General features: G+C 41.1%; 1 protein-coding gene across 2 annotated transcripts in view; it reads left to right on the top strand.

Annotated features, from left to right (window-relative positions):
- Positions 1-15,034, top strand: part of bbs9 (Bardet-Biedl syndrome 9) — a 118,590-nt gene that overhangs the window by 68,915 nt on the left and 34,641 nt on the right. For both annotated transcript variants that reach the window (XM_054781019.1, XM_054781018.1), the window contains one exon: positions 13,384-13,494. In XM_054781019.1, the coding sequence (XP_054636994.1) occupies positions 13,384-13,494 (111 nt within the window). The remainder of the gene's footprint in view (positions 1-13,383; positions 13,495-15,034) is intronic.

The following is a 15,034-nucleotide window of genomic DNA, read 5'->3' as shown; positions in this document are numbered from 1 at the left end:
GTTTCACACAACGGGTCGGGTCAAACTCTTGTCAAAGGTGTGTTGTGGGGACGCCGTCAAGGCCCAGACTACATTGATGATAAACCAAGAAAAAATCCCTGTTGGGTTTAAAATTCTGCTCAATTACTGCACTTGCATTAAACTTCTAAATGTAGTATGTTAAACACCTTAGGGTGCAAGTACATTGTCAGCACAACAAACATTTTCCCACATAACAAATGTTTAGAAGACATTTCACCAGTGTGTGCCCCCAATCTACTGCGTACAAGTACACAAAGATTGAAAATGGAATATATGTTGAAATGTAGTGATCGTGCAATACTTGGAGCATAATTTAAACTTCACAGGAATATTTTTTCCTTGTTAATAAACAGGGTATTTTGGACATTTACGGGGTCCCCACAACACACCTTCCACCAGAGTCTGGGTACACACTCTTTGTGAAAAATTGGAGAATCAGTTTCATCCTCAGGTTTCACACACAGGGTCAGGTCAAACTCTTGTCGAAGGTGTGTTGTGGGGACGCCGTCAAGGCCCAGACTACATTGATGAAAAACCAAAAAAAAAATCCCTGTGAAGTTTAAAATTCTGCTCAAGTACTGCACTTGTACTAAACTTCTAAATGTAGTATGTTAAACACCTTAGGGTGCAAGTACATTGTCAGCACAACAAACATTTTCCCACATAACAAACGTTTAGAAGACATTTCACCAGTGTGTGCCCCCAATCTACTGCGTACAAGTACACAAAGATTGTAAATGTAATATATGTAGAAATGTAGTGATCGTGCAATACTTGTAGCATAATTTAAACTTCACAGGAATATTTTTTCCTTGTTAATAAACAGGGTATTTTGGACATTTACGGGGTCCCCACAACACACCTTCCACCAGAGTCTGGGTACACACTCTTTGTGAAAAATTGGAGAATCAGTTTCATCCACAGGTTTCACACACAGGGTCGGGTCAAACTCTTGTCAAAGGTGTGTTGTGGGGACGCCGTCAAGGCCCAGACTACATTGATGATAAACCAAGAATAAATCCCTGTTGGGTTTAAAATTCTGCTCAAGTACTGCACTTGCACTAAACTTCCAAATGTAGTATGTTAAACACCTTAGGGTGCAAGTACATTGTCAGCACAACAAACATTTTCCCACATAACAAACGTTTAGAAGACATTTCACCAGTGTGTGCCCCCAATCTACTGCGTACAAGTACACAAAGATTGTAAATGTAATATATGTTGAAATGTAGTGATCGTGCAATACTTGGAGCATAATTTAAACTTCACAGGAATATTTTTTCCTTGTTAATAAACAGGGTATTTTGGACATTTACGGGGTCCCCACAACACACCTTCCACCAGAGTCTGGGTACACACTCTTTGTGAAAAATTGGAGAATCAGTTTCATCCTCAGGTTTCACACACAGGGTCAGGTCAAACTCTTGTCGAAGGTGTGTTGTGGGGACGCCGTCAAGGCCCAGACTACATTGATGAAAAACCAAAAAAAAAATCCCTGTGAAGTTTAAAATTCTGCTCAAGTACTGCACTTGCACTAAACTTCTAAATGTAGTATGTTAAACACCTTAGTGTACAAGCACATTGCCATCACAACAAACATTTTCCCACATAACAAACGTTTAGAAGACATTTCACCAGTGTCTGCCCCCAATCTACTGCGTACAAGTACACAAAGATTGAAAATGGAATATATGAAGAAATGTAGTGATCGTGCAATACTTGGAGCATAATTTAAACTCCACAGGAATATTTTTTCCTTGTTAATTATCAGTGTATTTTGGACATTTACGGGGTCCCCACAACACACGTTCCACCAGAGTCTGGGTACACACTCTTTGTGAAAAATTGGAGAATCAGTTTCATCCACAGGTTTCACACACAGGGTCAGGTCAAACTCTTGTCGAAGGTGTGTTGTGGGGACGCCGTCAAGGCCCAGACTACATTGATGATAAACCAAGAAAAAAATCCCTGCTGGGTTTAAAATTCTGCTCAAGTACTGCACTTGCACTAAACTTCTAAATGTAGTATGTTAAACACCTTAGGGTGCAAGTACATTGTCAGCACAACAAACATTTTCCCACATAACAAACGTTTAGAAGACATTTCACCAGTGTGTGCCCCCAATCTACTGCGTACAAGTACACAAAGATTGTAAATGTAATATATGTAGAAATGTAGTGATCGTGCAATACTTGTAGCATAATTTAAACTTCACAGGAATATTTTTTCCTTGTTAATAAACAGGGTATTTTGGACATTTACGGGGTCCCCACAACACACCTTCCACCAGAGTCTGGGTACACACTCTTTGTGAAAAATTGGAGAATCAGTTTCATCCACAGGTTTCACACACAGGGTCGGGTCAAACTCTTGTCAAAGGTGTGTTGTGGGGACGCCGTCAAGGCCCAGACTACATTGATGATAAACCAAGAATAAATCCCTGTTGGGTTTAAAAATCTGCTCAAGTACTGCACTTGCACTAAACTTCCAAATGTAGTATGTTAAACACCTTAGGGTTCAAGTACATTGTCAGCACAACAAACATTTTCCCACATAACAAACGTTTAGAAGACATTTCACCAGTGTGTGCCCCCAATCTACTGCGTACAAGTACACAAAGATTGTAAATGTAATATATGTTGAAATGTAGTGATCGTGCAATACTTGGAGCATAATTTAAACTTCACAGGAATATTTTTTCCTTGTTAATAAACAGGGTATTTTGGACATTTACGGGGTCCCCACAACACACCTTCCACCAGAGTCTGGGTACACACTCTTTGTGAAAAATTGGAGAATCAGTTTCATCCTCAGGTTTCACACACAGGGTCAGGTCAAACTCTTGTCGAAGGTGTGTTGTGGGGACGCCGTCAAGGCCCAGACTACATTGTTGATAAACCAAGAAAAAAATCCCTGTTGGGTTTAAAATTCTGCTCAAGTACTGCACTTGCACTAAACTTCTAAATGTAGTATGTTAAACACCTTAGGGTGCAAGTACATTGTCAGCACAACAAACATTTTCCCACACAACAAACGTTTAGAAGACATTTCACCAGTGTCTGCCCCCAATCTACTGCGTACAAGTACACAAAGATTGAAAATGTAATATATGTAGAAATGTAGTGATCGTGCAATACTTGGAGCATAATTTAAACTCCACAGGAATATTTTTTCCTTGTTAATTATCAGTGTATTTTGGACATTTACGGGGTCCCCACAACACACCTTCCACCAGAGTCTGGGTACACACTCTTTGTGAAAAATTGGAGAATCAGTTTCATCCACAGGTTTCACACACAGGGTCGGGTCAAACTCTTGTCAAAGGTGTGTTGTGGGGACGCCGTCAAGGCCCAGACTACATTGATGATAAATCAAGAATAAATCCCTGTTGGGTTTAAAATTCTGCTCAAGTACTGCACTTGCACTAAACTTCTAAATGTAGTATGTTAAACACCTTAGGGTGCAAGTACATTGTCAGCACAACAAACATTTTCCCACATAACAAACGTTTAGAAGACATTTCACCAGTGTGTGCCCCCAATCTACTGCGTACAAGTACACAAAGATTGTAAATGTAATATATGTTGAAATGTAGTGATCGTGCAATACTTGGAGCATAATTTAAACTTCACAGGAATATTTTTTCCTTGTTAATAAACAGGGTATTTTGGACATTTACGGGGTCCCCACAACACACCTTCCACCAGAGTCTGGGTACACACTCTTTGTGAAAAATTGGAGAATCAGTTTCATCCTCAGGTTTCACACACAGGGTCAGGTCAAACTCTTGTCGAAGGTGTGTTGTGGGGACGCCGTCAAGGCCCAGACTACATTGATGAAAAACCAAAAAAAAAATCCCTGTTGGGTTTAAAATTCTGCTCAAGTACTGCACTTGCACTAAACTTCTAAATGTAGTATGTTAAACACCTTAGTGTACAAGCACATTGCCATCACAACAAACATTTTCCCACATAACAAACGTTTAGAAGACATTTCACCAGTGTGTGCCCCCAATCTACTGCGTACAAGTACACAAAGATTGTAAATGTAATATATGTAGAAATGTAGTGATCGTGCAATACTTGGAGCATAATTTAACCTTCACAGGAATATTTTTTCCTTGTTAATAAACAGGGTATTTTGGACATTTACGGGGTCCCCACAACACACCTTCCACCAGAGTCTGGGTACACACTCTTTGTGAAAAATTGGAGAATCAGTTTCATCCACAGGTTTCACACACAGGGTCGGGTCAAACTCTTGTCAAAGGTGTGTTGTGGGGACGCCGTCAAGGCCCAGACTACATTGATGATAAACCAAGAATAAATCCCTGTTGGGTTTAAAATTCTGCTCAAGTACTGCACTTGCACTAAACTTCCAAATGTAGTATGTTAAACACCTTAGGGTGCAAGTACATTGTCAGCACAACAAACATTTTCCCACATAACAAACGTTTAGAAGACATTTCACCAGTGTGTGCCCCCAATCTACTGCGTACAAGTACACAAAGATTGTAAATGTAATATATGTTGAAATGTAGTGATCGTGCAATACTTGGAGCATAATTTAAACTTCACAGGAATATTTTTTCCTTGTTAATAAACAGGGTATTTTGGACATTTACGGGGTCCCCACAACACACCTTCCACCAGAGTCTGGGTACACACTCTTTGTGAAAAATTGGAGAATCAGTTTCATCCTCAGGTTTCACACACAGGGTCAGGTCAAACTCTTGTCGAAGGTGTGTTGTGGGGACGCCGTCAAGGCCCAGACTACATTGATGAAAAACCAAAAAAAAACTCCCTGTGAAGTTTAAAATTCTGCTCAAGTACTGCACTTGCACTAAACTTCTAAATGTAGTATGTTAAACACCTTAGTGTACAAGCACATTGCCATCACAACAAACATTTTCCCACATAACAAACGTTTAGAAGACATTTCACCAGTGTCTGCCCCCAATCTACTGCGTACAAGTACACAAAGATTGAAAATGGAATATATGAAGAAATGTAGTGATCGTGCAATACTTGGAGCATAATTTAAACTCCACAGGAATATTTTTTCCTTGTTAATTATCAGTGTATTTTGGACATTTACGGGGTCCCCACAACACACCTTCCACCAGAGTCTGGGTACACACTCTTTGTGAAAAATTGGAGAATCAGTTTCATCCACAGGTTTCACACACAGGGTCAGGTCAAACTCTTGTCGAAGGTGTGTTGTGGGGACGCCGTCAAGGCCCAGACTACATTGATGATAAACCAAGAAAAAAATCCCTGCTGGGTTTAAAATTCTGCTCAAGTACTGCACTTGCACTAAACTTCTAAATGTAGTATGTTAAACACCTTAGGGTGCAAGTACATTGTCAGCACAACAAACATTTTCCCACATAACAAACGTTTAGAAGACATTTCACCAGTGTGTGCCCCCAATCTACTGCGTACAAGTACACAAAGATTGTAAATGTAATATATGTAGAAATGTAGTGATCGTGCAATACTTGTAGCATAATTTAAACTTCACAGGAATATTTTTTCCTTGTTAATAAACAGGGTATTTTGGACATTTACGGGGTCCCCACAACACACCTTCCACCAGAGTCTGGGTACACACTCTTTGTGAAAAATTGGAGAATCAGTTTCATCCACAGGTTTCACACACAGGGTCGGGTCAAACTCTTGTCAAAGGTGTGTTGTGGGGACGCCGTCAAGGCCCAGACTACATTGATGATAAACCAAGAATAAATCCCTGTTGGGTTTAAAATTCTGCTCAAGTACTGCACTTGCACTAAACTTCCAAATGTAGTATGTTAAACACCTTAGGGTGCAAGTACATTGTCAGCACAACAAACATTTTCCCACATAACAAACGTTTAGAAGACATTTCACCAGTGTGTGCCCCCAATCTACTGCGTACAAGTACACAAAGATTGTAAATGTAATATATGTTGAAATGTAGTGATCGTGCAATACTTGGAGCATAATTTAAACTTCACAGGAATATTTTTTCCTTGTTAATAAACAGGTTATTTTGGACATTTACGGGGTCCCCACAACACACCTTCCACCAGAGTCTGGGTACACACTCTTTGTGAAAAATTGGAGAATCAGTTTCATCCTCAGGTTTCACACACAGGGTCAGGTCAAACTCTTGTCGAAGGTGTGTTGTGGGGACGCCGTCAAGGCCCAGACTACATTGTTGATAAACCAAGAAAAAAATCCCTGTTGGGTTTAAAATTCTGCTCAAGTAATGCACTTGCACTAAACTTCTAAATGTAGTATGTTAAACACCTTAGGGTGCAAGTACATTGTCAGCACAACAAACATTTTCCCACACAACAAACGTTTAGAAGACATTTCACCAGTGTGTGCCCCCAATCTACTGCGTACAAGTACACAAAGAGTGTGTGTAAATGTAATATATGTAGAAATGTAGTGATCGTGCAATACTTGGAGCATAATTTAAACTTCACAGGAATATTTTTTCCTTGTTAATAAACAGGGTATTTTGGACATTTACGGGGTCCCCACAACACACCTTCCACCAGAGTCTGGGTACACACTCTTTGTGAAAAATTGGAGAATCAGTTTCATCCTCAGGTTTCACACACAGGGTCAGGTCAAACTCTTGTCGAAGGTGTGTTTTGGGGACGCCGTCAAGGCCCAGACTACATTGATGATAAACCAAGAAAAAAATCCCTGTTGGGTTTAAAATTCTGCTCAAGTAATGCACTTGCACTAAACTTCTAAATATAGTATGTTAAACACCTTAGGGTGCAAGTACATTGTCAGAACAACAAACATTTTCCCACATAACAAACGTTTAGAAGACATTTCACCAGTGTCTGCCCCCAATCTACTGCGTACAAGTACACAAAGATTGAAAATGTAATATATGTTGAAATGTAGTGATCGTGCAATACTTGGAGCATAATTTAAACTCCACAGGAATATTTTTTCCTTGTTAATTATCAGTGTATTTTGGACATTTACGGGGTCCCCACAACACACCTTCCACCAGAGTCTGGGTACACACTCTTTGTGAAAAATTGGAGAATCAGTTTCATCCACAGGTTTCACACACAGGGTCAGGTCAAACTCTTGTCAAAGGTGTGTTGTGGGGACGCCGTCAAGGCCCAGACTACATTGATGATAAACCAAGAAAAAATCCCTGTTGGGTTTAAAATTCTGCTCAAGTACTGCACTTGCACTAAACTTCTAAATGTAGTATGTTAAACACCTTAGGGTGCAAGTACATTGTCAGCACAACAAACATTTTCCCACATAACAAACGTTTAGAAGACATTTCACCAGTGTGTGCCCCCAATCTACTGCGTACAAGTACACAAAGATTGTAAATGTAATATATGTAGAAATGTAGTGATCGTGCAATACTTGGAGCATAATTTAAACTTCACAGGAATATTTTTTCCTTGTTAATAAACAGGGTATTTTGGACATTTACGGGGTCCCCACAACACACCTTCCACCAGAGTCTGGGTACACACTCTTTGTGGAAAATGGGAGAATCAGTTTCATCCACAGGTTTCACACACAGGGTCAGGTCAAAGTCTTGTCGAAGGTGTGTTGTGGGGACGCCGTCAAGGCCCAGACTACATTGATGATAAACCAAGAAAAAAATCCCTGTTGGGTTTAAAATTCTGCTCAAGTACTGCACTTGCACTAAACTTCTAAATGTAGTATGTTAAACACCTTAGTGTACAAGCACATTGCCATCACAACAAACATTTTCCCACATAACAAACGTTTAGAAGACATTTCACCAGTGTGTGCCCCCAATCTACTGCGAACAAGTACACAAAGATTGTAAATGTAATATATGTAGAAATGTAGTGATCGTGCAATACTTGTAGCATAATTTAAACTTCACAGGAATATTTTTTCCTTGTTAATAAACAGGGTATTTTGGACATTTACGGGGTCCCCACAACACACCTTCCACCAGAGTCTGGGTACACACTCTTTGTGAAAATATTGGAGAATCAGTTTTATCCACAGTTTTCATCCACAGACAATATGACCTGTGACCAGTACATCCTACATCTGAAGTTGCTGGAGCAAAACACTTACACTGCTGACATCAGAGCACAAATGAATGCATAGTTGTTGCATTATTGTCCATTAAACGTTTAAATCTGAAATCTGAAATGTGATAGTAATAGTTGATTTCTTGATCTCTTGATCAAAAACCTTTTTAACATATGTGACAGTCTGAACATGTCATTGGTAATATATTTGTTGCAAAGTCCCTTCAAATCACATTGGTAATATACTTGTTGCAAAGTCCCCACTAATCACATTGGACTTGGTGTGAAGTATGCAAATATTATGTTAATGAGGTCCCCATTAACCGTGTTTTCTCGATTTTTCTTATGTCCCCACATAGCACGAGAAAATTCATTACATCAACAATTTAGATATTTGAAGTCGTGTATAAGCTTATAAAAATGTGGTTAGAGTACCTGATTTTTTTCATCCTTGTAGCACCTTTAGAAAGGGTGGTACTCACAAGTGACGATAAAAAATATGGTCCTCAAAAAACATGGAAACGAGAATGTGTGTGTGTGTGTGTGTGTGTGTGTGTGCTTGTGTGCATGTGTGTGTGCAGGTAGACTGAAGCTCTCAGGTGTCAAAACAGTTGTTTAATAAGACAGTCGCACTTTGATGTGTACTTTCAAACTGACTTTTTATTGTGTGTGAGTTTGTGTGTCCAGTGTATGTGTATGTGTGGGTGTTTGTCCAGTGTACTGTGTGTGTATATGTGTGCGTGTGTGTGTGTGTGTGTGTGTGTGTGTGTGTGTGTGTGTCTGTCCAAGTTGTGTACATGCAGCAAGGATGGAAATAGCGCGCAGGCCGCAGCCAAATTGCCGCTAGCCGCCGCGCTGTGTCACCCTCATCTCCAAGCCGCAGCCCGGAATAAAGCAGGAATGTGCTGATGAAAACCAAAACACACTTGTGTATTTCTGGACGCTGTGAGCTTCTCCATCCACAAGTGGCCCGACGCGCGCCCTAAAAGTGTCGCTCGACGACCCAAACTATCACATGCATGCTCAAGCGCTCTTCCAGCTGTTGTTGACGCACCCAAACCGTCTTTTTTTGTGTGTTAGATTCGAAATGCAATCAAGCGCCCACATTGTCTGACTTTGTCCCAAAGAGTCACTTCGAGACGGGATCAAAAAGATGAAATTCCAGTCAGCAACAGTTCTTGAATGATGATGTTCTACATTCCAACCTGCATTTGTAGCAGCACAGTTCTTAACCCTTTTTTTAATATCAGTGTTTACTACAGGACTGCAATCGATGTGTGCCATGGGCGGTTTGCGGGGGGGAAGAATATCTCTTATTTTCTGGAAAATGTTCCTTATTTTCAAATGCAAATGTTGACAGGTACGGGGAGGTTGATGTAATATGCAGCCGTCTAATTTGCATAAATGGTCATATTGCATTTGCAAAAAGTGAGTAAAAAAATATGAAAAGGAAAACAAATGAGCATCGGTACTTTTTTATGGGGGAGAGACCTGCGGGAGCGCTCGCTAGTTGTTCAGAAGAGCAATATGCGCTTTCATTTCAGAGTCTCTTCACTAAATTTGTTGCGAGACTTTTTTTTTTCTAGAGTATCTAGAGGGGTCTGATTACTCGCTAAATATAGCTACAAAGTCGCTAAGTTGGCAACACTGAGCACTCCTGCTCCGTGCTCTTATTCTCTGGCAGACCAGGTGTGTTATGTGTTTATGAGCCAGGGTGAAATCGATTTGTGGTGGTCCAAATGTATTTGTGGTGTTCCGGGTATATGGGAAACACCTTCATGTCAGTAATAATAATGCAAGAATTACATACATACATTTTGCACTTTTGGTTCTTAAGGAGGTTCTAAGTCGAGCAACAAAATGCAAAAAGAAGAAATGGGAGTGTGACAAAAAAAAAATTTGAGTAAGCAGTTTCCAACCATGAAACTGAAACAGGCTGGTCATCTGCTGAGAAAAAGTTTAAGGCCATAGCTAAAAAAAATGAAACCCCTCTAAAATAGAAATAAAAATATCAAAAAAGGACTTAGTAGTGAGTAGCTGTGCCATTTTTGTTAATCATCTCAAAAACTGGCTTGGGCATGCTTGATGCCAGTGTTTCCATGAGGCTAGTGGGAATGTTGTTCCAGGTGGTGAAGGTGGCTTCACGGAGGGCATTCACTTTCTGGAAATGATGTCCATTTTTGTAAACTTCCCTTGCAACCCATCCCCAAATGTTCTCAATGGGATTTAGACCAGGGGAACATGCAAGATGGTCCAAAAGAGTGAGGTTATTCCACTGGAAGAAGTCCTTTGTCAGGCAGGCATTGTGAAGTGCAGCGTTGCCCTGTTAAAAAAAAGCCAGTCATTACCACACAGACGGGGGCCTTCAATCATGAGGGATGCCCCCTGCAACATCTTCACATAGCCATCTGCCGTTTGACGCCCTTGCACAACGTGAAGCTCTATTATTCCATTGAAGGAAAAAGCACCCTATGTCATGATGGCGCCCCCTTTGCTCTGCCGGGTATAAAACATCTCAGCTGGGATCTCCTTGTCGTGCCAGTAACGTTGGAAGCCATTTTTTTCTCATTAGAGAATAAAACTTTCTTCCACCTTTCAGTGTCACATGTTTGGTGTTCTCGTGCAAATTCCAGCCAGCCAATTCTGTGGAGTTGAAGGAGACGAGACCTTTGAGGACGTTTTTTGTTATTAAAGCCCTTCTCTCGCATATGCCGTCTGATGGTTATTGGACTGCACTGAGCACCAGTAGCCACCTTGATTTGGGACGAGGACCGTCCCGTGCCTCGATGGACAGCCAATCAGATCCTCCGGCTCAGGGCTTGTGACACTTTTTTTTGGGTCTACCACTTGACTTGTTTGTTCCGTAACTCGCAGGATCTTTTATGAAGTTTAAAGTCTTACTGCATCTAACCTCACCAGCACTGGCGCTCTACGAGAGACCCTGCTGATGCAGCTCAACAATCCCTGCATTCAAAGAGAGAAAGCTTTTTTGCCTTGACCATCAAGAGATCATGACAGTGTGAATAACTGACACAAAATTACAATGAAGCCACATTTTCGCCAAGATTTTGGCTTTTTTGATTAACTGATGAACAGCCTTTTTCACTTTAATTCTTGTTTGCAATAAATTGCTTACTCAAAAAAAAAAAATGTCTCACTCCCACACTTCTTTTTGCATTGTGACTCTCTGGTTAGGACATCCTGAAGATCCAGCAGTGCAAAATGTAAGTTCTTGCCATTTTTCAACAGGTCTTAAATTTTGATCAGGAGTGCATGTACATTTAAATACAAGGTCAGAGTAGAAGATTTAACAAGACCTTTAATGAAGATCTAACTTCAACACGACCTTTTTAAAGTTGAATAAGAAGATTTATGAACTTTACTTTTATGATCAAAGTAGAAGCTTTAAGTTGACCTTCACAGTAAAGTAGAAAGTTTTATAAGATCATTAAAAAACAGACCGACTCTTTCTTCTGTCCTCTTCCATTCTCCTGCGTCTCTTCCTGTGTGCGTGTGCGTGCGTGTGTTTGTGTGAGTGTGAGAGAGAGACTATGTGTGCATGTGTGTGAGAACGGCTCTTTCCTTACCTTAATGTTGATGTAAGACTGAGGTCAACACGCTCCTATACTACGCTGTGCACATAATACACACACACGCACACACGCACACATTCCTACCAAAATGTTAAGACAGCTCTTTGGGGAAAAAAAAGTGAAAAAGTCTCGCCTTAGAAAAACACCTGCCCAATTAAGAGAGAGGCATATCCCATTTCAAACAACTGTGTATGTCGTGTATGTGTGTGTGTGTGTGTGTGTGTGTGTGTGTGTGTGTGTGCGTGTGTGTGTGTATGAGAAGCCACATGCTGCGCTCTCACTAAACAGAACAAGAGTGGCTTTAGAAAGGCCAGGATAAATATTAGAGTGGCTTTAGGATAATCTTCACTCACACAGTGGGGGGAGACACACTCACACATTCTCAGACAACTTAAGGTCGACATGATAGCACATGCGCACACACACACACACACACACACATGCACACACACAGTGACACAGGGGACACAAAGGCAACATGTGTGCAGTGGATGTTAAAGCAATGCACCATGAAACTGGGAATGATCCTCAGGGAGGAAAGGAAATGAGGAGTGAGGGAGGCAGGAACCAGAGGAGGAGGAAAGAGGGTGTGACAAGAGGATGAGGAAGGAGAAGAGGAGCAGACGGAGAGAAAGCATGCAGGGAGGAGAAAGAAGGGAAGGGGGAGTTAGAAGGAGACAGAGAGGTGGGACAGACGAGAGACAAGGCGTCCAATTCATCGACCTCAGGAGCTCCATAAATCCCTGACTGATCCCTGGATTCTGGAGGGGATTTGGTCTCACACACACACACACACACACACACACACTTGTTATTCAATGCTGCTCTTATTGTATAATCAATCATCCCATATCATTATATGACTATCATGCTTGTTTTACGCTTTTGTAAAAAAGAAAAACAGAACTGTTGTGTCGATGTGGAAAAAATCTTTTTTTAGCTTCAAACAAGTCAAACATGCAAATGTCTTGTCGCCTGCAGCAAACCACTTCAGTGATGTTTAGCCCAAATTGAAGGAGCTAGAGAGGCCTTCAGGCGTGTCCTGCTTCGTGGTGTACAGCTTGGATAATGGATAAACCAGGGATGCCCAAACCTTTTCACTGAGGGCCGCACACAGGCCAATATATGCTAAGCTATCTGAAAAAACATCCACATCTCAGCTTTGTGTTATAGCTGACGAAGCAAATTAGTAGAATGGCCTCAGGCCACACGTTTGACACGACCGGTATAAATGCTACAAAGCTGCATTGTACAAACAAAATACAGTGGTAGCTTGGTTCTCATTATTAATTCGTTAGTAAAGGTCAGAAGAAAACCAAAGCATATTTTTGCAGTAGGAAAAAATGTAAATCCAATGAATCGAGACACCCAAAAATATTAACAAAAAAAAGAGAGAATAATTATAGCTTTCCATGCAGAAAACATTGCGAAATAATTATTAATAACGAATTAAATGGACAAATGAACATTTGTCGTGATTTTTACGTTTTATTTATTTATTTTTTAGATTAAAGACTTGAGCCTTGCAAAACACTGACTTTGTCCCACCTCAATAAGCGAGACAGTATACGAAAAATGGGGTAAAATTTTAAACAAAAAACAAATCATACAAAAACTGGGGCGTTGGAAAACAGAGGTTTGATTGTTCACATACAGTAAATGTGTGAATAAATGTCTTTTTTTATTTTGCTAGTAATCCTCCTTCCCTCGCTTGTTCTTCAGGTGGAGTTGAGCCAATTTCCGAGCTGGCAGGTGATGGGGAAGAGGCGGACGTGCCTCAGGACACCACCAAGTTCATCAAGAAGAAACAACCCTCCAAGAAAGTCAAGAAGGGTAGGAAGGAGCACCTTCCCCCCTTGCTTTTTTATTTCCTAGTGTCTACCTTCCTCTTCCTCCTGCTCTGTCTTCATGAAGATGATTGACAGTTTTCTTTAAAGAGGTGCACATGAATGACATAAAACACACACCGCTGCTTTGCTTCATAACTCAGCTTGTCATGGACGTCTGCTCTTTTGCCTGTCACACTGTACTAATAAGCTTCCTTCCTCCTTGTCATCTCTTAGAACAGAGGTCTCAAACACAATTTACCTGGGGGGCTGCTGGAGGTAGAGTCTGAGTGAGGCTGGGCCGCATCAAGGATTGGGAGTAGGGCTGGGAATCTCGGGGTACCTCACGATACGACACGCGATACATGGCTCACAATAACAATTATATCTTGATACAGTAATAGGGTGAATCAAATAAATAAATAAATAAATAATTTTGCAGTTTATGTTTTGCTGCATTCAGCTGGGATAGGCTCCAACTTACCCGTCACCCTAATGAAGACAAGCGGTATAGAAAATGGGTGGAATTTTTTTACCACATTTTTGAAGTGACTCACTCACTCTTAGTTCAGTGTCTGCTTATGTGTGCATCCTACGAGTAACATTGGCTTGTCGCACGCCGTATTACAGTAATCTTTGAAGACAAGTCGCGGGCCGCAAAATGTGACTCGGCGGGCCGCAAAATGGTCCACGGGCCACGAGTTTAAGACCCCTGTCTTAGAAGTACATAACATCGCTCACTTAATGAATGTAATCAACTTGCTTTACACATCCAGGTTGAGACAATAAAACCTAAACTTACTATCCTCCTCGCTTTAAGGAAGACAAACTCACCTCAATGCAGTTCTTCTTCTGTCCGAAACGTGCACGTTCATTTATCCCGAGAAGAGATCAGTCGGACACTCTTTTCTGTATGTTCAATCATTAGTGCAGCAATTGTCTGAAAGGTGTCACAAAGCTCAGCGCTGGACTTCAGTTCATCCCATTAGAGAAGGAAGAACCCTCAAACTAGGAAGTACCTACTCTATTATGCTGTTCTTGGGTCCCACCCTAGCGGGGGTATCGCTCCCCTATGTGAATCTGCGATGTGGCTATGTGTCTGCATCTTACCGGTTCCAGCTCGTGTCAGTCTAGGGTATGAGTGTGTGCCTCACCGGCAGCACCAATAATGAGAAAGGGACGTGTGGGGGACACATAAGGTGACACACAGATCATGACTAATACACACATACAGTCTAGTGAGTGATGGTCCATACAGTACGCCAGCGTGTGTACAGGTATATGCTGAGATGTCATCGTACAGTACTAGAACGTTGTATTTTGTGAACTTTCTGTTGTTGTACTACACAGGAACATAAGCAGACATTCCTTGTCTTCATTTAGACATTTATCTCTGTAGTTGACTTAAAAGTCAGCAGGCCCCGCCCACACTGCTTACACTGATGTATGAAGGAAGATGACTTTTGATTGACTTGAAAGGCATCAAAAGGTGTCTGATTGGTTTCCCTATCCGTTACCCTAAAGACACACATGAAAGGGAAAGTCCT

This window comes from Dunckerocampus dactyliophorus, chromosome 7 (genome assembly GCF_027744805.1).
Source record: "Dunckerocampus dactyliophorus isolate RoL2022-P2 chromosome 7, RoL_Ddac_1.1, whole genome shotgun sequence".
In the NCBI taxonomy this organism is placed as follows: Eukaryota; Metazoa; Chordata; class Actinopteri; order Syngnathiformes; family Syngnathidae; genus Dunckerocampus; species Dunckerocampus dactyliophorus.
The sequence above is the reverse complement of the archived record's forward strand: the minus strand, read 5'-3'. Positions and strand labels throughout refer to the sequence as shown.